The 24,114-nt window shown below is 39.2% G+C and overlaps 1 protein-coding gene across 19 annotated transcripts in view; it reads left to right on the top strand.

Annotated features, from left to right (window-relative positions):
- Positions 1-24,114, top strand: part of ANKRD26 (ankyrin repeat domain 26) — a 189,839-nt gene that overhangs the window by 95,238 nt on the left and 70,487 nt on the right. For 16 of the 19 annotated variants that reach the window (XR_012156802.2, XR_012156803.2, XR_012156804.2 and 13 more), the window contains 6 exons: positions 5,771-5,804; positions 6,064-6,205; positions 7,795-8,011; positions 15,640-15,823; positions 18,754-18,900; positions 20,813-21,766. Coding sequence is in view for 16 of the 19 variants with exons in the window: in XM_073328172.2 (XP_073184273.2) it covers positions 5,771-5,804; positions 6,064-6,205; positions 7,795-8,011; positions 15,640-15,823; positions 18,754-18,900; positions 20,813-21,766 (1,678 nt within the window). In the remaining 3 variants the exon portion in view is untranslated. The remainder of the gene's footprint in view (positions 1-5,770; positions 5,805-6,063; positions 6,206-7,794; positions 8,012-15,639; positions 15,824-18,753; positions 18,901-20,812; positions 21,767-24,114) is intronic. The other 3 variants (XM_073328171.2, XM_073328169.2, XM_073328178.2) reach the window with 2 other exon arrangements.

The raw sequence follows: 24,114 nt of genomic DNA, 5'->3' as shown, positions 1-24,114 counted from the left end.
GAAAAAAGATAGGAGTATAGGAGGAAAAGCAAAATAAAAAAGGAAAGAACCCACCTAGCCTTCCTTTCTGGCATCTTCATGGGGGATTGGAGCATGGTTAGGGTACTACTTTTCCCCATTTAAAGAACTCCACATGGTGTTTGTGAATGTGGACATTAGCCTTTTTTGATAGCTGCAATAGAGATGAATTGATAATGAAGACTACCATTGTTAGAAGGGTATGCACTTGTATCTTCTAGCTCAGGTGTTTCTCATCCTTTTAGATAGCAGGGACCAGCTTGCTACCTTCCTAAACTGTGTCAGGGAGATCTTAGGGACCAGCGCTGGTTCATGGACCAGTCATTGAGAAACACTGTCTAGCTTACAAGAAGGCTGGCCATTACTCACCATTAGGAGGTTCAGTGACATTCTGTTATAGGGGTTGTCACTTTATCTGCTTGGATGACTGCCAGACAGTAACCTTGTTGTCTTCACATTCCTTCATATAACAATATGAGTTGAACTGCTCTGCATCCCAGTGCTCTCTCATTGGGCCTGGGTCCTTCAAGTATCGCTGTTAAGTAAATGTTGGGTTCTTGTCTCAACATTCACTAAATATCCTGAATGCATATTAGACGAGGGCAGAAGAAAGACTTACGAAAAGGAAAAGTTACTCGCTAGCATTTGTTTGTGATAGGTTTTTTTTTTTTTTTTTTACATCTTATCCATTTCCCTGCTGGGGTAGGGTGGTGCTGCTCTCCTGTTCTTCCTTTGCTCTCAACTTTGCTATTTAACTGGTGAGAAGGGGAAACAGATTGGTGCTTACATAGATAAGTGACAGTATCTCACAAATATTTTTGCCTCCTTGCAGAGCCCCACATGAGAAGATCACTGATTTCCATTATTTCATTGTGATATTACCCATTGCAACACATTTTCATGACATAAAATTAACAGCATAGTGTCGAAGTCATTCTTAGATTATTTTTGTTGCTCTTGTAATTTTATTCGGTGACAAAGTTATTCTTCAGCTGTGAGTAATACTATAGACACTTGTTTGTAGCAACACCTTATAAAAGCAACTGCCGCTATGAGAAACACTTTCCCAACTGTGTCCACTCGGTAACAGCAACATAGCCATCGCATAAGATCAATATTTGTGACATTGTGATATCATATCCAGTGGTGGAGATTGAGGGGGCATGTAGGGGCACTGCCTCCCCAAACTGCATACTTGCACTCCCCTTGCGACCCTGGCCCTTCAGTGAAGCTCCAGAGCACACATCCCTGTCCACTTGCCCTGCCTGACAGAACCTGTGTAGAGAGCATGTGTGGGGGAGAGTTTTGGGGGAAGATCTGGAAGAAAGGGATTTTGGGGGGCAGGGAGCTAGGGTTGACGGAGCATCAGAGGCACAGCTAGAGGGCTTTCTCCCTTCCTCAGCGTCTGGCTTGGTGGGGATGGGGAGGCCGCTATTTTGCAGTGGAGACCCCCCGTGCACTGAGCTGGCAGTGGGGTGTGGGTATCTCGATTGCTGGCAGTGGGGTGTGGGTATGCTGTTTTGCAGTGAGGGGTCAGGGCACTGACCTGTCCAGGGTGGAGCATGAACCTGCCAGTGGGAGCATCCTCAGCCTGGCCCTGGCAGCCAGGCTTGCTCAGCCATTTTGCCAACTGGGGGTTCCCCTGCCAAACACAGGGTTCCGCTGCCCAATTCCCCCCAAACTTGAGGTCACACACACACCCTAACTTCCCCCTCACAATGTGGCTGCCACATCCCTTCCAAAACCCTCTTAACTCTTCATATGCCTTTGGTCAGACACTCCCCATAACAGCAACCGCCACTTAAGAGCAGCATAGGGAAAGGGAAATAAGGACAATCCAGGGAATTACAGACAAATCAGCTTAACTTCAGTACCCAGAAAGATAATGGAGCAAATAATTAACCAATCAATTTGCAAACACCTAGAAGATAATAAGGTGATAAGTAACAGTCAGCATGGATTTGAAATCATGTCAGACCAACCTAAGGGCTTTCTTTGACAGGATAACAAGCGTTGTGGCTAGGGGGGAAGCAGTAGGTGTGGTATATCGTGACTTTAGTAAGGCTTTTGATACTGTCTCGTGTAACCGTCTCATAAACAAACTAGGGGACTACAACCTAAATGGAGCTACTGTAAGGTGGGAGCATAACTGGTTGGAAAACCATTCCCAGAGAGTAGTTATCAGTGGTTCACAGTCCAGCTGGAAAGGCATATCAAATGGGGTCCCACAGGGAGCAGTTCTGGGTCTGGTTCTGTTCAATATCTTCATCAATGATTTAGATAATGGCATAGACAGTACACTTATAAAGTTTGCAGATGATAACAAGATAGGAGGAGTTACAAATGCTTTGGAGGATAGGATTAAAATTCAAAAGGATCTGGACAAACTGGAGAAATGGCCTGAAGTAAATAGGGAAGGAACAATCTGTTGCACACAAATAAAATGGGAAATGACTGCCTAGGAAGGAGTACTGCAGAAAGGGATCTGGGGATCAGAGTGGATCACAAGCTAAATATGAATCAACAGTGTAGCACTGTTCCAAAAAAGCAGTTATCATTCTGGGATTTATTAGCAGGAATGTTGTAAGACAGACACAAGAAGTAATTCTTCCTCTCTACTCTGCGCTGATTAGGGGTATTGTGTCCAGTTCTGGGTGCCACATTTCAGGAAAGATGTGGACAAATTGGAGAAGGTCCAGAGAAGATCAACAAAAATGATTAAAGGTCTAGAAATCATGACCTATGAGGGAAGATTGAAAAAATTGGGTTTGTTTAGTCTGGAGAAGAGAAGACTGAGAGGGGATATAACAGTTTTCAAGTACGTAAAAGGTTATTACAAGCAGGAGGGAGAAAAATTGTTCTCTTTAACCTCTGAAGATAGGATAAGAAGCAATGGGCTTAAATTGCAGCAAGGGTGGTTTAGGTTGGACATTAGGAAAAACTTCCTAACTGTCAGGGTGGTTAAGCACTGAAATAAATTGCCCAGGGAGGTTATAGAATCTCCATCATTAGAGATTTTTAAGAGCAGGTTAGATCAACACCTGTTATGGGTTCAGGGGACTGGACTAGATGACCTCTCAAGGTATCTTGCAGTCCTATGATTCCATGATAGCAAAAGGGCACTGATATGTTGCTACTAATGAGTGTCTACTGTAGTACCAGCAGAGCTTAGAATTTGTTTTGCGAGGGACTTCGCAAAACAAATTCTAATGTCTCTACCCAAAGAGTTTGTAATCTAAAATAACAGTTCTCAGTGTTTTTCATAGCTTGGAATATATTTTAATACAGAAAATCCTCAGGGACTGTCTGCTATCCTATTTACAGATGTTTAGAGCATCTCTTCCTTTGTATAGATGCCTGACACACTGATAATTGCAACAAATAAATGGCCTTACTGCGTGAGACCAATGGTCCATCTTAGCGCAGTATCCTGTCTTCTGACAGTGGCCAGTGCCAGATGTTTCAGGTGGAATGAATAGAACAGGGCCATTAATGAGTGATCCCTCCCCTGTCATAAAGTCCCAGCTTCTGACAGTCAGAAGTATAGGGACTCCCAGAGCATGGGGTTGCGTCCCTGACCATCTTGGCTAATAGCCATTAATAGATATATCTTCCATGAACTTATCTAATTCTTTTTTGAACTTGTGTATACTTTTGACCTTCACAATATCCCCTGTCAATGAATTCCACAGTTTGACTGTGTTGTGTAAGGAAATACTTCCTTTTGTTTGTTTTAAACCTGCTTTCTATTAATTCATTGGGTGAATGAATCCTGGTTCGTGTGTTATGTGAAGGGGTAAATACACTTTCACTTTCTCCACACCGTTCATGTTTTTATATACCTCTATAATATCCCTCTCTGTCTTCTTTTTTCCAAGCTGAACAGTCCCAGTCTTCTTAATCTCTCCTCATACAGAAGCTGTTCCATCTCCCTAATCGTTTTTGTTGCCTGTTTCTCTACTTTTCCCATTTCTAATGTATCTCTTTTGAGATGGCGCGACCAGAATCACATGCAGTGTTCAAGGTGTAGGTGTGCCATGGATTTATGTAGTGGCTTTGTGATATTTTCTGTCTTATCTATCCCTTTCCTAATGATTCCCAACATGGTTAGCTTTTTTAAACTGCTGCTGCACTTTGAGCAGATGTTTTCAGAGAACTAGCCGCTATGACTCCGAAATCTCATTCTTGAGTGGTAGCAACTAATTTAGACCCCATCATTTTGTACGCATAGTTGGGATTAGGTTTCATTATTTTGCATTTATCAACATTGAATTTCATTTGTCATTTCTTGCCCAGTCACCCAATTTTGTGAGATCCCTTTGTAACTCTTCACAATCAGCTTTGGACTTAACTATCTTGATTAATTTAGTAGCATCTGAAAACTTTGGATAACCAGCCAGGATAACCCTCATAGACTGGGTAAAAGGGCCTATTCCACCTCCTAAAAGGTCTCTAAAAGCCCCAGAGCCACCTCACTGTTTACTTTTTTTCCATATCATTTATGAATATGTTGAACAGAACAGGTCCCAGTACAGATCCTTGGGGGACCCTGCTAATTTCCTCTCTCCATTGTGAAAACTGACCATTTATTCCTACCCTTTGTTTCCTATCTTACTGATCCATGAGAGGACCATCCCTCTTACCCCATGACTGCTCACTTTGCGTAATTGCTTATGAAGAAAAATATATTTAGGGAAGTAGAATCTATTTTTAGCTGTCTATATATTTTTAGAAATAAGGAGGAGCTAGCAGCATGTGACAGACCACCAGCACGTACTTTAGGCTAGCAGTTATCCAGGGACCACAGTTACAGAACCTCTAATCTAAAATATGGAAATAACAAAATCAGTGAAGGAAAGAATAGGATGAGGAGGGGAAGAACAGTTATATCAATAAGATCACATGGTGACTCAGTTCAGGTATGTTTCTGAGTATTTAAAAATTAAGTTTATCACTGCTTAAAAAAAGTCATGTCAGAAACTGTAATTTTTATTCTTTTTAGAAAATCAAACCATTTTTGTGTGTAATGCTCTGCAACATCCAAAGTTCATTGAAAAAATGTTCCTGTTGTTTCCTGTTGAGACCATATTTACATTTTATGGCACACTAAAAGGATTAAGTTTCTGCATTTATGGAATATATTTGCAAGACTCATTTAGATTGCTTTTCTAGGTTCTCAACAGCTATAACTAAAATTAAACATTGTTGGTGGAGAACTGGGGAATCCAAAAATAAGTGGTCTAAAATTATTTTGGACCAGAAGAGGCTTTGTCCTTAATGCTGAAAGAAGAGAGAGAGCCAAAACCCCCAGTTTTGAGCATAATGTTTGTTCAGCATCTACACAGAGAGCCATCTACTGCAGTGATGTGAGTGAGTGTAGTGAAGTGTACATGGTTCTGAGCAATGTGAGCAAGCGTCCATGTGCAGGCCTAGTTGTAAGAAAATAGTATTACTTTTTCAACCAGCTGCTTAATACCTCATGACTTATTCTGGGCAGTGTTCTTGCCAGTCCACCCACTGCTCTCAGCTTATTCATCTTGTTGGACTGTGAGTAACAAAGCACTGTGTTAAGCAGCTCTGATGGTAACTCAGCTGTATACTCTGAGCCCTTGTCCACATCTCATGCAGGATTGACCGTAAAAGAATTCACATTTACTAAATAAATAAATCAGTATTTTCAGAACAAACATATAATTTTACTTCTATCTTAACATCAGTTTTCCAATATCAAAATTTTATTTTTGTCTTCTAGACCTGGAGCCAGAACAGTAGATGAAAGGAACAAGGTACTGTAAAATAGCTTACTAAACAAAAATATTGCTTTAAATGTTAAGCATTTATATAGCACTTTATGCATTCATAAATGGGATGGTGTTTCACCAGATATGTAAATCACTGTCCCTTCTCTGAAGAATTAACGGTCTATTATGTTTGAGACCACAATGTGTGGGAAATAGTTGAGTAAATTAATAATAACCCTGCTTTTGTTATAACGTACGGTAATTTGCATTTTTTTTTACTCATGAAATTATGTCTTGTTTGTAGATTGGCAAACAGATGGATGTTGCAGATGATTTTGATGAATTAACTCAGTCTTCTGACACTGCTACAGAGGACTTTGAGTTGTCTGCTTCAACCTACAGAGATGCTGTGTTGCTGATAGAGCAGCTTAGTATGGATGGCAAAGGTAAAAGAGTTATGTTTCCATAGCAACAGAAGACAAATGATTTCAATTTCTGGACAACATTAATGCTTTTCACCTGTGTGTCTTGGAATTCTCATTGTAAATTAAAGCACATATTTATTTTTAAATCCTTGGTATTTCTAGCTATTTGTTCCCAAACTTATTGTCTCCTTTGACCATAAAGAAGGATATATTCCCTGGGAGCTCTGGCTGTCTGAAGCACTGATTCAGGGTAGTAAGCCAGGATAACCCTCATAGACTGGGTAAAAGGGCCTGTTCCACCTCCTAAAAGGTCTCTAAAAGCCCCAGAGCCAGCCACACAACAGGGGGAGGAAAATCCCCAGCAAAGGTATTAAGGGAGAGAGCCTCTTAGAGTATGTCTGCACTGCAATTAAAAACCTGCAACTGGCCCATGCCAGTTGACTCAGACTCAGGACTCAAGGAGATGCTTAATTGCAGTTTAGACATTCGGGCTCAGGCTGCAGCCCTGAGGCTCTGTGACCCTCCTACCTTTCAGGGCCCTAAAGTCTGGGCTCTGACCCAAGCCTGAATGTCTACACTGCAATTAAACTGCCTGTTACCCCACACTCCACAAGCCTGAATCAGCTGCCATGGGCCAGTCGCAGTGTTTTAATTGCAGTGGAGACAAAGCTATAGAGATGCCACAGAATCTCCTCCCCATTCTCTGTAGATTTGCTGAGCTTTAGCTAGATATTTTCCTGCCCCCCTTCCCCTCCCCCCATTATTTGTCTAGCTTCCACAAGCAGCAGCCAGACACTACAGAATCTATTAGCATTGGCATTTAAAGAGACTATGGTATCCGGTATTGCAGCTGCAAAGGGCTCCTTTATCCCACCCCCAGAGCTAGGTATGTGGCCTCTGTAATACCTTTGTCAGGGGAAGTAGAGATCAAACTTAATATCTGTCTCCATTTTGCACAGAAGTGATGTAGCTTTACTGTATAATCTTTACTCTTTACAGATCTTTACAGTATCTTTACTTAGAACAAGCGATGACCACTTAACATGCCACAAAATTTCTTTATCGGGTATTGCAAGCGGAGATTCTCAAAGGCGTAAAAGACAGTTAGGTGCCCAATTCCTCTTTATGCCTTTGAAAATTGCCTCCTCACTGTAGAAGCATGCATTTTGTAGTATATAGAAGTTACTGAATTGGACATGCAATCACAATCACTGGAGGTATAAAATGTTTTATGTTCACACACGCACACAGAATATGTGTGTGTATAATCTGGTTTGTACTTCGCATAATGAAATAAAAATAAAAATAAAATTTTAACATTGCACTTCTAATGTAAATGATAGTTTATATATTTTACATAAATTATACAGTGAACAGAAGTATTTTTAGAAAATATTTCTTCTTCGACAGAGATGCAAAAGAAATCTGCAAGCAAGTACTATGCAAGCATTTGTTATGTTTGTTATATTGGATTTTGAATAGTACTGAAAGAGACATTTACATTTGTTTCCAGATACAGTATAGAAAATTAAAGCAATCTGAAGTGCTTTTGGTTTTTTTGCAAATTGAAATCTGCACATATCTTTACATTGTTGATTTTCTTCACAAAGCAGATTCTATTAGTCTCTTGAAAATTCAGAACTTACTTCATGGATATGAACGATTAATAGAACGTGAAAAGGGCCGCTATACACAGCTTTTGGGAAAAGTAAGAAAGCTGGAGAATGAAAAGAAAGAGCTACAAGCAGTATTGGAAGAGACCAGAGAATTGAAATCCAGGCTGGATCACCAAAAAGTGGAATGGGAAAGCGATGTCAGCAGTCTCAAGTACGGAATCTTAAATTCTAATAAGCATTTTACCAGGTTACTTTGTCTGAATGCAAATAACAAAAGGGATGCTGGAATTAAAGTCAATTGGACGATTAACATGCTTTTCAGTGTTAAGTACATTCTTAAGTATTTTGCTGGATTGAGCTAGTTCTCAGCACTTTACAGCATCAAGCTCAAAATTGTTTGGTCAAAAGCTTACTGTTCGATAGTAGTTTTGCCTGGAAAGTCTACCTGCCAGATATTTTTCATGCAATCTTTTTTTCAGCTAATTGTTGTAACATGGAAAGGGAGGGAGTGATTTACTTGGGGATAAAGTAAGGAATAGAGCACAGCTGCCCTTTTGCTGCCTTTTGCTATCTCTTGCTCAGGTAAATCTCGCTCCATACAGTTTCCCCCTTCTTGGCTGCCATGGTGAGAACTACCCTTGTAACCTCTGTCACACTAACCATAAACAATCCAGTGTACACCTTATATGAAAGAGACTGTGTGGTGATATGCTGTTGGTAGAGTCTCTAAGTAAGATCTGTTCCAGGCTGTTGTTTTTCCAATCTTCAGAAACAAGTTGCTTATTTACAAAATTAGGACTTTCTAGACATTTTTTACATAGGATCATGAGTACACACAGTGCTTTACAGACAAATAATGTGACAAATTCGTGCCCCAAAGAATGATGGCAAACAAAAAGGAGATGGAGAGAGTATGGAAAAATGAGGGTTCTTTGAGTAGCTCTGCTATTTCCACTTATGGGTATTGCACTGCCTAGTGGAGCCTAATGGCAGAACTTTCTCAAAGCAGTGCCTGTTAGAGTCCTTGCACACCATCTCCTAGTCTTCCCCTCAGTGTTTCCAAACATTCTGAGGGTGAGGCTTTATAAGGGGGCACAGGTGCCCCCTACCACCTCAGTTCCTTCGAATTGCTGTGGCAGACAAAAATGAATCACTCCAGTCTGTTCAGGCCTGGGTTTTCTCCAGTTCTTAGTATCTTGATAATTGTTTAGTGATAACCATAAGCAGGGATTTTGTGGGAGGGGGAAGCATTGCCCCCCCCCAACTGAATATGTCGCAGAGGGGATGCATGGGGGGAGCATACAGATTTCTTCCTTAGCCCTGCTTCCTCCCCGCGAAAGAACATTGGGGGGCAGGGGGTGAGCGGCGACACAAGGCACTCTGTGTTTGCCAGTCAGTTTGCCCATGTAGGTTGTATAAGGGGAGGGCAGGGATATAAGGGAGCAGCTCCTGTTGACTCACTGCACAGCCCACGTGGGGAAATTGACCAGCAGGCATAGAGCGCCTGGCATTGCTGCTTGTCCCCCCTCTCCCTCATCCCCTTAAGGGGGCACAGAGGAATGTTGAGGGAGTTCAGCCACGTGTTCTCTGCTAGCAGGTAAGTTTCGCCTTCATGATCTGTGTAAGGGGAGGTCAGGAAAGCAGTGACCCAGGAGAACCAGGTGGCTCAGCTGCTTTCACAGTGTACAGCCCAGGTGAGTGACAGAGTGAATTACTCTTGGGAGAATTGGAATTCTGCACCTGGCTCAGCTGCTGGGGGTGGGGGGACTGGAACTTTCTCTTCCTCTGGAGCAGCTGGGGCCAAATCAGACCCACCCCAGGAAAGGCCACATCCCTCCCGCACTTCCTGACCACATTACTCCTCGGTCACAAGGAGAAGGGGTCACTGTATGGGGAGCTGCTCCCATGTCTGCACAATCTCCTTGCATTCAGACTCACACATACAGAGAACCTATTCCACTGAGCCCCCCGCCCCATCGAGCCACCCTCCCTGCACTTGAATCCCTATCCCACCAAGGCTCACCCCCTGCATCCAGAACTAGAGCCCCCCGCCGAGCCCCACCCATCCAATACCCTGTTGTGTCCCCCACACCCCTCCATATAGAAGTATAGTTAGTTAATATTTCAGTTCTGGATTGTGGTGGAACCGAAGAGAAAGAAGCTGGGTTTCAAGCCCAGCTGTCTTCCCAGCATCAGATGACCACATTCGGTGCCTGAAATGCTTGTGAGACAACTTTTTTCCTTCTGGGTGTTCCATCTGCTGAACTTCATGCCCAGAGTGCACGATGAGAGGCACAACAGATTACAACTGCTTCTCCTTAAGGAGCCTCCTGAGGCCAAACCATCCAGTTGCAAAATCTTGTTGGATCCAAGGTCTAAGAGGCCAGTCTTGGCTTCCATGACTTCCTCCAGCAAACTGAAGAACCTTAAGGGCTCCAGGAACTCTGTTCCGGCTGTGTCAGTTGTAAGGAAGAAAGCAAGGGTGAAGACAAGCACAGTTAGCAGTGACAGATCTCTTGTGTCATTTTTATCGGATCCATCTGATTCTGACAGGGCCTCTATGGCTACGGCTCTGAAACCCAGGCCAGTTCTAGCTTCAGCTTCAAGGACCAATGGAGTAGACCTGAGTGTTTCACTGGATCCTGTGCTGCTCAGATCTTCAGCTCTGGCTTTGACATCTGCTCTGGTTCCAAGTCCATCTTCGGATCCAAAGAAGACTTTTACTTTTGTGGCTGATGTATACCATTCAACTTCCAAGCGTTCCTCAGATCTAGATGTAAGAGTCTTCAAGAAGAGACAGGCTTCGTCGATTCCAAGGTCTGCATTGTCTTCACTTAAAAAAAAAAAAAGGGGGGAAGAACAGAGGAGATTGTTGGTCTTTCTCCTGATTCACCTATACCTCCTCCTCCTAAGATTCTTACAGAATCTCCACAAACAGTTTTCTCTCCATCCTCCAGATCTGTTGCTGTCTCTGGTGCACTCTGTTCTGTATCTGAGGCCAAATCTGTGTTTACAGGAGGATAGAGGAAGAATAAAGAGACTTGTTTCTTCCTGGCTCCTCCTCTTACAAGTATATTCTTGGAACCCAGTTGCTGGAGAAACGACAGTCCTGGGCTCCAGGGCCTTATTGGGTGAGGCTGCAGAAATTTTTCAGTTGTCTTCTTTATGAATGGAGAGATGATGTTTCCTTTGTAAAGAATTTGGTGGTGGAGAAATCCTCAGATCTGGTTCCACCGGATCTGTCTGCATCACAGACAGTGGTACCTGAAATTCTGTCTGAAGAAAATGAGGAAATAGCTCCTCTTTTTGAACATGAGCATGCTGACACAGACTATGATCCTGATTTATCACCAGATGAGTTTGTGGGAATGGCTTGCGCCACTTCCCTTTCTGAGGACTCTGCCGTTCATGGCCTGGTGGATCGCATGGCATCCACTTTGACGTTACCTTCAGTAGCTGTGGAGGAAACATTCCATCCAGTGTTCAACATTTTTGTGCCTATCTCCAAAAGTGGCATGTCATTGCCAGTTCTTCATTGTCTGCTGCAGCTGGCTAAGACTATTTGGTCCATTCCTGCCTCTTGCCAGCCTGTTTACAAGAAGGCAGACAAATTATATCAGATACCCTTAGAAAGATTTTCATATTTTAACACACATCCTATACCTAAATCACTGGTGGTGGCTGCTGTTAGTAGCAGGTTGAGGTCTGGACAAGCATATTCCACTCCTAATGATAGAGTCTCTACAGAGAAAGGTGTTGTTCTCTTCCTCTCTTGGTAGTAGGATGGCAAATTATCAAGCAGTTATGACCAGCTATTAATTCCACCTGCTGGAAAAGATGCCATTGTTTGTGAAGGGTTTGTCAGATGACAAAAGGAGATTGGCAAATGCAATCCTAATGGAAGATCAGAATGTGTCAAAGTACTCTCTCCAGGCTTTCGTCCTCTTCTCTGGTTCTGGATACTGGAATTAAGATGGAAGATCTCCCCTTCGAATGGGATGGTCTTTTCAGTAAACCTGATGAAATATATTTGTGAGTTTTGGTTCTTCTGTATGTTAACTTTGGCCTCCATAATCCCTTCACTTTCAACTATGGATTGGTTTGCAAGTCTAGATTTAAAAGATGCATACTTTCATATTTCTATCAGACACAGTCATAGAAAGTATCTGTTTCATGGCAGCGGGACAGCATTTTCAGTACAAGGTGGTCCCATTTGACCTGTCCACAACACCAAGAGTATATGTACAAAGTGTCTCTAGGCTCATTTGAGAAAGCAAGGTATTTTTGTTTACCCATATTGAGATGATTGGCTGTTGAAGGCTGCTATTTCATGTGGTGAAAATCTGATTCCCTTGTTTCAGCTTCTGTTCCTTGTATTTCAGAATATTTAATGTACTTAAAGACTAAGGGGTTATATTTAAAAGTTCAGTTGGCAGCTATCTCAGCTTACCATTTGAGATCACTGTTTGTGCATAATATGGTTAAAAAGTTAAGAAGGGATTATCTAAAATGTATCCCACTTTGAGGTATCCTGTCCCTCCTTGGGATCTTAATTTGGTTTTATCTACACTCTGAACCCTTGGCTGAGTGGTTTTTGTATCATCTGTCTCTAAAGATGGCATTCATTATTTCCATAATGTCAGCCAGAAGGGTTAGTGAATTAAATGCCTTGATGGCTGATTTACCATTTATGTCTTTTCATAAAGACAAAGTGTTTCTTAGACGTGATCCTAGGTTTTTACTAAAAGTAGTTTTCTGAATTTCACACCAATCAGACAATTACTGTGCTGCTATTTCTTCCAAGACTGCGTACAAATAAGGGGAAATCTGTTTTAAATACGTTAGATGCAAGAAGAGTTCTTGAATATTATTTAGATAGAACTAAAAGTTTTCAAAAACCATTTAGATTGTTCATCCCTTGTGGTAAAAATCACATGGGTCATACTGTGTCTCACCAGACTATTTCTAGATGGACTAACCAATGTATTGTTGAATGTTACACATTAGCAAAAACTCCTGTACCTGTGATCTCATTCCAGTAGATCTGTGGCAGTGTTTTTTGCTTATCTTAAATAATTCCCTTTTGCTGAGATTTGCAGGACTGCAACCTGGAGTTCTATGCACACTTTACAAAACATTATGCTCTATATTTGGCTTCAGGGAATGATGCTAGATTTAATAGAACAGTGCTTCATTCTCTATTCAATTAGGACTACGTTTCCTGGCTTCATGTTATTTTCAGCACTGCTTAACAAATTATTCATAAATTGGAATATCCACAGCCACTCAAAGAAGAAATGAAGGTTACTTACTTGTAACCAGAGTGCTTCAAAATGGCTCTATATATTCAAATTTATTTGAGCATAAGCTTTCGTGAGCTACAGCTCACTTCATCGGAGGCATCTGATGAGGTGAGCTGTAGCTCACGAAAGCTTATGCTCAAATAAATTTGTTAGTCTCTAAGGTGTCACAAGTACTCCTTTTCTTTTTGCGAATACAGAGTAACATGGCTGCTACTCTGAAATCTATATATTTACACTTCTCACCCTCTTTCTCACAGTTGTTTTGTTCTTTTCTCTGTGTCAGTGGTGAAAGGAACTGAGTTGATAGAGGACTCTGTGCACCTTATATAGCCTCACTCTCAGACCATTTGGAGATGCTGAGGGGCACATGAGCACTCTAACAGATGCCATTTGGCAAAGGTTCTACCATTAAGCACCTCTAGGTGGCTCAATACCTTAAGTGGGAATGTGCAGAGCCATCTCAAAGAACTCCGGTTACAAGAAAGTAACCTTCATTTATAATGATGAAAGCTCATGAGTTGTTCTTAATGTTAATGTTAGTGATCTTTGCAACTTTTTAGTTTAACATATGGTATTAGGAACTGTGGGTAATGTCTAGAATGAAGGCCAGGGTTGGGTTCAGTGCTGAAAGGCTGATGGAAACAAGCAAGTTTTGAGACAGAGGGCAGATACTCCTTTTTTAGATGAACGCCACCGTTAAGGAAGATCAAACTTTGGGCTTCCACCTGAGCAGTATCTCTTGACTATACATCTCAATAGTATGGTGTTTTTGTTTTTTTTGGGGGGGGGGGTAGTAATTTTGTTTTGTTACTGTTTACATTAATAGACTGTTTTTAGAAGTTGATTTTTGTGTAACAAATAAGTATTAGTATTTAAAAGGACACTTCAGTTTGATCCCAAATTTGGCATACTTTTGTTTTTCTTTTCTATTTACCAAATCCTTACACGCTGTTTATTTTCATAACAAATATTTGAATGTTGTTTTTTTTAAAATAAAATTACAACTAAATGAATATCAGCTCTGCACTCATGAGCAGCTATAATCTTGCAGAGTTACAGTAAGTATGGCATTGAACCCTTTATCTTTGAAATTCAGATTCATATGTTACATGTCAGTGTTTTTCATAATGGGACACTTTGTCTTCCTTACTATTCGTAAAGTTTGGAGTTCAGACTCTGAAATATGAATCACTCGTACATTAGTAGTTACAAATACTTGGAAAATGTTTAGCAGGATTTTAAACCAGCCATTTCCTTGTATACAATCAGATTTTCCTTGTTGTCTATATGATCTGTGATATTGGTCAAAATATCTAAAAGGTCACCCAATACTCAAATGCTTTATTATTCATGTCATGGGAACAAGGAAACATACTTTTCTTGTCTTACATTGTGTTTTTCATTGTTCACTGTCTCTACACTTATAGATAATTGGATTCAGTTATCAGAAAAGAAAAAAATAAAATTGCTAAACTCTCCTTAAGGCCTTCATTCTCTGTTAACCTAAAAATTAAACCTTAAGGTTCAGTTTCATGCATTTAAAAAAATGCTTGTCATTTTTATCACATTAAGCTTGAAGCTTATGCTGATTAACTAGCAAGACTTTTCTAAACTTATTTTAGATTATTGGCTTCATTCTTTAAGTACACTCCATTATGGAAAAAAACCCTTGCAGAGGAGAAAACATTCTGCTTAATTACTACAAGGTGTTCAGTCAGTTTATTTGTACAAAAGCCATGTTTAAAATCTTGCCAGTTTTGCCTTAGACACTTACTTTACTGGTAGTATTACCTATACTTATTATTTGGAATTACTAGTGAATATTACAGGTTCAGAGTAAAGATATTTAGTTTAAAGTAGCTGCCAAGTTTTACCTTATTTAGATTCATTGGCCCATATCTTCAACTATAGTAAATTGTCATAGCACCACTGATTTACACTAGCTTGGGAATCTGGCCATATGTTTTATTTCTATGTTAATTGCTCTGTTTTAATATGCTTTGTTCCATATTACTGTAGAATGACTCAACATTTTGGATAGTACCTTTTTGGAAGGGGGCAGGGAGAAGCCCTTCCTTTCCCACTTCCATGGTTTGGGATAAGATATAGGATTTGGCCCTTATGGCATTGAAGATAATCAAAGTATGTATTTAATTTTAAGTAAGGCATTGTGTTCATTATGTAAGGAAATGTGTTTTACAACTTTGCCTTTTATAACTTTATAACCAAATATTGTGTTGTTTTAGTGAGTTTGTGTGTTATGTATCTTCATCAAAACTTTTGTACAGCTGGCACCTCTGAATGAGGTTACGATTTTCTTTAAAAGTCCGTTTCAGAGCCACACGATAAGAATTGAAGGTGGTAGGGATTTTAAAAATGTGCTTCTTCTGTTTGTTTGGTCTTCAGGCTACATACTGTGGAAAATTTCTCTTTACCAATTTTTTAAGTGGGCTGAAATATCAACAGTTGAAAATCATGATGGGTGCAAGCATGTTCCAGGGGTTTGATTTTAAAATAATGTTGTGTTAAATACCAGGTTTACTTTGAAACAAGAAGAAGAAAAGAGATTGAGTATAGAAATGCTGTATGACAAAAACAGAGAACTTCTTAGAAAGAAAGAAGATCAGTACTGTAAAGAGATGGAGGAGAAACAACAGCTTGAGCTAACCCAAAGGAGTCTAGAAATGGAGTTGAGAACATTGAGAAATCACTTGAAACAGGTTATTATTTATTAAATCTTAAAATATGTAATTCAACACAATTTTCTTGTAAATTTTTTTCCAATTTGTTTTAATTCAGATGTGTTGTTCTAATATGTTTTTAAAAATGGGTTTTAAAAAATTGTCAAACATACAATGGCAGTATATAATTCTCTACATACATGCTCATGAAACTATAATTCTCTTTCAAGAGCTGGCTCTGCAGATTCCAGCACTCAGTAGCATATGCAATCTCAGAATATGCTGCTTCTACAGATATACCCCATGTTGTTTTTTCTTTTTCTCAGACTGATCATATTGTTTGTTGAATATAGGCATAAAAGGGATTGTAGTCCCAGCAACCCTCAGTTTCTGTTATCTGACAACAATCCTGATCTGTGGGGAGGCTTATTCAGACCCCTAATGGTCACTGCTTTCCAGATGCTATTGAGCTTGTGGCACTAAGCCATGTTCAAAAATGTGGATATGCCAGGGTGGTAAACTCGAAGAACTTCTTCATCTTCTTATGGACTCTCTAAAGTGAAGAAGATAAATGTCTGATCATTGTTCTTTTTAGGTTCTTGACAAAAAATATTTGTCATTTCACCCTGCTTCATTGAATTTAGAGGAATGACAAATGTGTATCTTGTTCCTTCGTAACCTTATGATTGAGAACAAACAAGAAATTGAGTAATAAAGATAGGCAGGTGTGGAGAAAATTTTTAGTGACATCATAATTAGCCATGAAAGCAAAGCTCTAGTGTTTTGTGATGTCAGATGAACACAGCAAGAGAGATGGATGCAGATATGGATGTATCGTTATTTTTATTTTTCCATAATAAATTGATTACAAATTGGTAAAATTAAGTAGAGGAACATTGTTAGTTTACTGATTTTATTTTAAATTTGCCATATTTGCCTGTCTGAGTTCAATTTTAAGAATAGATAAAATACCTGCCTATTTTTCATCCCTCTCATACTGTCAGTATGAGAGGTAGAACTTATGAACAAACATCAAGAAATTAAGGAAGATTTTTGTCTCACTCCAGGATACTCTGCCAAGTTCCCCGGGCCTTGTATTTTCTTTTATAAATCCTGGAATCCTGTTATCTCCAGCTTAGTATTTTGTTCGGGAATTTGGAATAGAAGATCTTTAACAAGCTGAAAAAATGTGGATTTAAGAAATATTTGTGCAGACTGCAATTGTGTTGCTCGAAAGTGGATATTTTCAGAGTGTAGCGTGCTAGGAAATTTTCTTTTGACTTCTGTCTGTGTGGATTGTAGCAAATGGTCTGGCAGATCTAGAATTAGTAGAATGAAGAAAGTTATTCAGCCTCATCAGGAGCCCATCTCTTCTTTCTCTAGTCCTCCTCTTAGAGGCTCTGTTGCCTCTACTCCTTTGTGTAGAGCACATGTTCCCAGCAGACTTGAAAGCAGATTTCCTTCCCCTCTTCTATCATTTTCTATTCCTCCGGTGAGAGAGAACGCTCTTAAAGGGATTAATTTTCCTTCAACTACATTAGACCTGGGGTTCAAGAGGAAAACACCTCAGGAAATACAAGGCCTTGTGAATATGGTTCGAAAAATGGTAAGAACTTTGTGTCCCTTCGTAACATCCTAGCTGTGAGAACTGTGTGTGTTATTTATAGAGCCCCGCAAATCTCCAGATATCTGCTTCATATCCGCAGACCATGTCTGCGGATCATGGATGGATGTGGACTCAAATTTTGTATCTCTGCAGGGCTCTAGTTATTTAAACTTTTAAAATGGAAGCAGGGTGTCCATTCTTGCAAAATGATTGTTTATTCAATACCAAACACTGGAAAATTCATTTACCCATATTTGATATTAGGTGATACTAGGTGATCAAATTGTTTAATTGAAGATTCCGTACATTTTCAGTACCAAATTAGTTTTCCATGAAAAGTAACCTGCTCATCAGAGAGGACTGTTTTTTTGGTACAGCTTCAGAAATAGTCTAAAATTGTCCAATTTGTTCAGCTTAAGAAGTCTGTGACAAAGAATATTGAGAATATCACTTTAAGTTGAAAAGATCATTTGATTTATTTTTTTTCTCGTATTTTCAGAAAACACACACAGAATTTTTGTGTGTTTCTGACTTGCATTTTAGTGTCAGTCTTCACTTAATGTTGACTGCTTTTTTTTAAAAAAAAGCAAAACATCGTAAAGCTATGAATTCATGGTCTCTATTTCTAACAGTTTTTATTGGGCTTATGTAGGTAGTTGATACTCAGTGAGGCACTGACTATAAAATAAGGATCATGATTTCTATCGTAAAGGATTGGGTATCTCAAATCCGATGATTAAGCTATTTAAATAGTCATGTTTATGCAGTGTGTACCATTCAGCTGTCTGCACATGATCTCATGGATCTTTTCACTAACCTTGACCTACTTATAACCTTCATTGTTGAAATGTATTTAACATTAAGGCTGCTTTATCATTGAACATTCTTAAGTTCAGCCTGCATACAAACTTATCCTCAAAACATGATAGCAATTCCTCATTGTGACTTTTAGGCCTTGTCTTCTCTAGAGAAACTTACTATGTTAAGAATAGCATGGTCCTTCTACCACACTTGTAGAACACATCCTATTTTTACACATACAAGATCCAAATTGTTTTCATTGGTACCAACTACCATTTAGATTAGACTTGCTTTCAGTAGGAATAAATACTAGATTAGTCTGAACAGTTTCAACTTCTACAGATTTCGTGCAAATGTATGTGGAACTAATATGGGTCAGAATAAAATGGCTTCCATCCTATATACATCCTAAGGAAGCAGACATATCTTAAAGAGGTGTTCTTTAGGCAAATGTGCAGAACCTCTTCATGTATGGGTGAAGAAGCCATGATGAAAAGGACAATGATTACTATATCTAGTATATTTTTCTAATATTAAAATATTTAAAATGTGTTTGTGTTAGGTTGAAGAAGAACGTAATGAAACCCAGAGACAGCTCTCTCAAGAGCAGAGTGCCAGAGCTCTACAAGAGGGTATTTTGAACAACCATCTTTGGAGACAGAAAGAAATAGAAGAAGAAACTAAAATAACTGCAGCTAAAAGTTCAGAAGTAAGCAGTGTTCTGTCCAGTTCAAGGAAAAATTACACAGTGTTCATTATTAAGTGTAAACAAAGGATGTTTTGTAATTGCATTACTTAACATGCCACCCTTTGCCAGAATATTTACAATATTGAAAATAATATAGTTTTGTAAACATTCCTATCTTTGTTTGTTTCACTTCCAGATTTAAAATTGGTATGTTGTGGATGGCAGTATCCACCAAATACTCTTAGAAAATTTGTAAAGTAAAAATGACACTTTTCTCAACTTCAGTCATCTGCTTATTTTTCTGACAATATTCTCAAATGTTTTCTGTTGTTTTTTTAATTACTTTTAACTCCTGCGAGCAGTGCAGAGCCAGTGAAGCCGCAGGAGATTGATCTGGATCCTTTTCTGGCTCAAATACTATGATATACTAGATAACAAAGTTCCCATTTGAGTTTCTTACTACTAGCAGTGATGGACAAAGCAGAAAGAACACATCTATTAAAAATAGCTGTTTATTTGTAAATTGAGCAAATTTGAGACAAACGTGGACTCCAAGAACCCCATTTTTACAGTCACTTTTGAGAGTGTAACTTCATCTTCAAAGTAATGTGATTACATTTAACATGCCTGAAGCTGACACAGTGAGAAGCTGTTTGACAGGAACACTCCAACTTTTGGTCGTACTTCTTCCTCACCACACTACCCAAAATTCTTGGTACAGTGGATGAATTATCCGTCTCCAGAGCAAAAGAGATTACATATGCATCTCCTATTTGATTATTATCTGAGTACATTATGCTGTTCGGATGATTGGAAGACTACATACCTAAGCTTCAGCAATATGGGAAAAAAGAGAGAGGGAAAGAAAATGAAGGATATGTGGGGAAAAAAACCACACTTTAATGCCAAGATAATACATAAAGTTAAAATATGTAGGATATATATTCAAATAGAAGTCAGAGAAGGAGATAATAAATAGGGAAGTTAAAACACAATGAATCAGGAGAGCTAGGTTCTGTTGCTGATTCTGCAAATGGGATAACAAGCCTAAACCATATTTTTAAAGGAATATAAAAACACCCCCATATCATAGAATATTAGAGTTGGAAGGGACCTCAGGAGGTCATCTAGTCCAGCCCCCTGCTCAAAGCAGGACCAATCCCCAACTAAATCATCCCAGCCAGAGCTTTGTCAAGCCTGACCTTAAAAAGTTCAAAGGAAGGAGATTCCACCACCTCCCTAGGTAATGCATTCCAGTGCTTCACCACCCTCCTAGTGAAAAAGTTTTTCCTGATATCCAACATAAACCTCCCCCACCGCAACTTGAGACCATTACTCCTCATTCTGTCATCTGCTACCACTGAGAACAGTGTAGATCCATTCTCTTTGGAACCCCCTTTCAGATAGTTGAAAGCAGCTATCAAATCCCACTTCATTCTTCTCTTCCGCAGACTAAACAATCCCAGTTCCCTCAGTCTCTCTTCATAAATCATGTGTTCCAGTCCCCTAATCATTTTTGTTGCCCTCCACTGGATTCTTTCCAATTTTTCCACATCCTTCTTTAGTGTAGGGCCTATAGTGTGGTGCCTGTACTAAAGTGTACATGTATGGTAATGTATTTGAAAGGATTTAGATTTAAAATATTTAAAGGCTTTGTTTATATTATTGATGGAAAAAAGAAACTTAAATGTGGCTTACTGATTTGGTTACTGAATAGTATCTTATAGTTCCAGTGAGTTCATTCACTAAAAGATAACGTGTTCAGAGCCTTTTCAGCCAATTAGATTGTAGTTTATAAAGCTATTTTAAGTAAGTCAAGCTTGATTATTAGAAAACATCAAAATGCATGTTTGTTATCATTTTTTTTAAATGTAACTCTTCTCCCTTCCTTCCCCCCTCTCACCTCTATGTTTATATGTTCTCAATTACTCAGGTACCTGATAATCTGAGAGAAAAGGATCTTTTACACAAAAATCAGAAACTGCAAGATGAAATTGCTATACTAAGACTAGAGCTTGATCAAATAAGAATTCGGCACCAGGAGGAAGAAACCAAATATTTAGAAGAAAATGAGGTCTTGAAAGAAAAAAATGAAGATCTTAGGAAGGAGCTAAAACTAAATGAGGAGGCTTTGACACAAACAGTTTTTCAGTACAATGGACAGCTGAATGTATTAAAGACAGAATCTGCAATGTTAACTTCCAAAATAGAGCATGCAAAAGAAAATAAAGATAGACTGGAGACAGAGACGGAATCATTCCGTTCCCGTTTGAACTCTGCTGTTCAAGAACTTGAATGCTGTCGGAAATCAAAAACTGATGTTGAGCGAACACTACAAAGAGAGCGTGATGAATGGCTTCGTTTGCAAGACAAGCTCAATCACGACCTGTCCAATCTGCGAGACACCAATAATATCTTGTCTCAACAGCTTAGTAAAGTCGAAACTAAAGCTAACAGTCTAGAAAATGAACTTCATCATGTAACACACACATTTAGAGAAAAAACTTTGCTTTTAGAAAGTGCTCAAAGAGATCTAAGTTATGCACAATGTCAGGCAAAGGAACTTGATTATGCTCGACAAACTGAGAAGGATCAAATGAGCAAATATATTGTAAAACAGGAATCTATGCAAGAACGATTGGCACAGCTTCAAAGTGAAAACGTCTTACTCCGGCAGCAATTGGAAGATATGCAAAACAAGGGGATCATCAAAGAAAAAGTAGTGAGTGATGTCCAAGACAGATTTAGTGATATATTCAGTAAACTTAGAGCTGATACTGAAAAGCAAATTCATATGATGGAAGAGAGAAATAAGGAACTAATCACAAAATGTAATAATTTAAGGGAGCAAGTCTTTAAATATGAAACAGAGAAAGTAGAAAGAGAGGTAAGTATAAAAACTTCAAACAGTGATTTGAGTTTTATCATTTATTCACTGAAGGTCCCATAACAAAGTTTAAAATTTATCCTTGTAAAATTTTGAAATACACCAGTTGGAAAAAATAATTGTGTAATTTACTTACAGGGGAATGCACTTATCTGTTTCGTACTCGGAATAGTAATAGCTTGCGGCAAATAAATCCATCTCTGCTTTTCCTCACCTATGTATTCTGCTCGGAAGATTTGAGCAATGACTTCCAAATTCAGACTATTCAAGGATAAACTACTTTGTCTACAAGTGTGATCTCCTTTCAGTTTTTACCTAGTAGTATTTGTGCATCATGGAATGGAAAGTAAAACTTTCCAAACAGTTCAAGAAATTCCAGGTGGCATTAGACTGGAGTGCCATGGAACAAAGGAAAGCCACAGAGGCAAAAGATTAGAAGAGAGGAAGTAGGAAATAAGTGAGGCAATAGGACTGTGATAAATGAAGGGATAGCTCCATTTTATGGACACCTAGCCAGCCATATATAGCCAGCTATAAAATTGCTCTTAGTAGTTGTTCTCTAAGTGCTCTACTTCTAAAGGGTTAAAAAGTCTCACTGCTATGCATAGGTAAAAGGAAGTGAGTGGGCACCTGGCCAAAAGAGCCAATGTGGGAAGGCTAGAACTTTTTAAAATTGAAACAAGACTCCCTTTTTGTCTGTTTGTCTGTTGTTCTTGGGGAGAGTCCGTTATGCTGTGAGAAGCTTGGGCCAGGTATGAAAAATCATCAATATCATACCTAGAAACTACTCATCTAAAACCCCAAATATGTAAGTAGATCAGGAAATTTCTAGGAAGACGCGATTAGGTTTATCTCTTTATTTCTTTATGGCTTGTGGACTCCTCTGTGCTAGCCCCAGATGCTTTTGTTTTGCTTCTGACCTTTAAGCTAGACCTCAGGAAACCTATTCTTGATACTTAATCCTTGTAGTTGTTTGTTTGTTTTAAATCTAGCAAAAGCCTAAGTTCCAAGATGTATTTTCTTTTCTTTTTTATTAATAAAATTTACCTTTTTTAAGAACAGAATTGGATTTTTGTGTCCTAAGAGGTTTATGCACATGTTGTTTTTCTTTCTCAGCTCTTCCCCAGAAGGGGGTGGGGTGTAAGGGCTTGAGGGTACCCCACAGGAAGAAATTCCCAAATGTGCCTTCCTGGGATCTCAAAGGGGTTCTGCACTTGGGTGGTAGCAGCAACTACCTATCCAAGGTCAGAAAAAAGCTGTAACCTTGGGAGTTTAATACAAGCCTAGAGTGGCAAGTATTAATTTTTAGAGTCCTTGTGGGCCCCCACTTTCTGTACTCGAAGTGCCAGAGTGGGGAATCAGCCTTGACAAGGACAAAGAAGAATACTGGAGAAAACTAAGAAAAGCAACAGATTAAGAAAGGGAGGCTGAACATAAGAGAGAGTAAATTAGATTTGGGCATAGGTGGAAATCAATTGAAGAATCAATTCGGAAGGGTGGACAATTGGTAAGAGACAGATGAGTGGAGAAGAGGATATGCTGGCAATTTGAAATCTAGTCACCACCTTCAAAAATGAGTTAGTTTCAGGTACTACAATAGCTCCAAGCTTCCCCTACTTCGGCTTTTCAGTGAGATTTAAGCATGTTTTTGCTCCTCTGATGCTGTATGAGAGACTACACAAAAAAATGGAAAGGGAGTGAGTGACTGAACAGGAAAACAGCTAAAATGAACTATAGCTAAAGTGCTTGCAAACGCACAAGAGTGAAAATCACCTATGTGTAGGGGCCAGCACAAGTCTATGTACCTCTGAGATCTCATTTAAGCCCTCAGAATTGAAATTTGAGTGATGCAGAGGCCATGTGCTAGCCAACCGCAATGGGTTGAACTACACCCAAAGTAAACAAACAAGCTTGGAGGGAACTATTTTTTTCCTGTAATCTCTTTCTGTTGTTGTCTTTTTATGTGCTACTTGTAAGAAGATCAGAAACAAAATTTTCAGACAGAGTTATGATTTTTAAGTTGGCAGTGTTCTTTCAGACATTTTCTCCTGTCTCTTTTCTTTTTGGAAATAAACCCTGAATGTCAGCAATTCTTCGGTAGATCTCATTCTTCGGTAGATCTCTGCCTTAAGTTTAGTGTTGCTGGGAAATTATTGATGCTCTGAAATTGCATTTACCTTTATGTATTATGATTCCAGAAACTCTGAGAAGGTCAGATATGTTAAGATGTTGCAGGCCTAGCTAATGACTAAATTCTTAAATGCTAAATGTCCCAACTATACACTCAATCAAATTGTGGCTTTTATGCCTAAATGGTTAAATCTGTATTCTGGTATATCTTAAAAAAA

Source organism: Lepidochelys kempii, chromosome 1 (assembly GCF_965140285.1).
Source record: "Lepidochelys kempii isolate rLepKem1 chromosome 1, rLepKem1.hap1, whole genome shotgun sequence".
In the NCBI taxonomy this organism is placed as follows: Eukaryota; Metazoa; Chordata; order Testudines; family Cheloniidae; genus Lepidochelys; species Lepidochelys kempii.
This window is presented reverse-complemented; position numbering and strand designations above follow the sequence as displayed.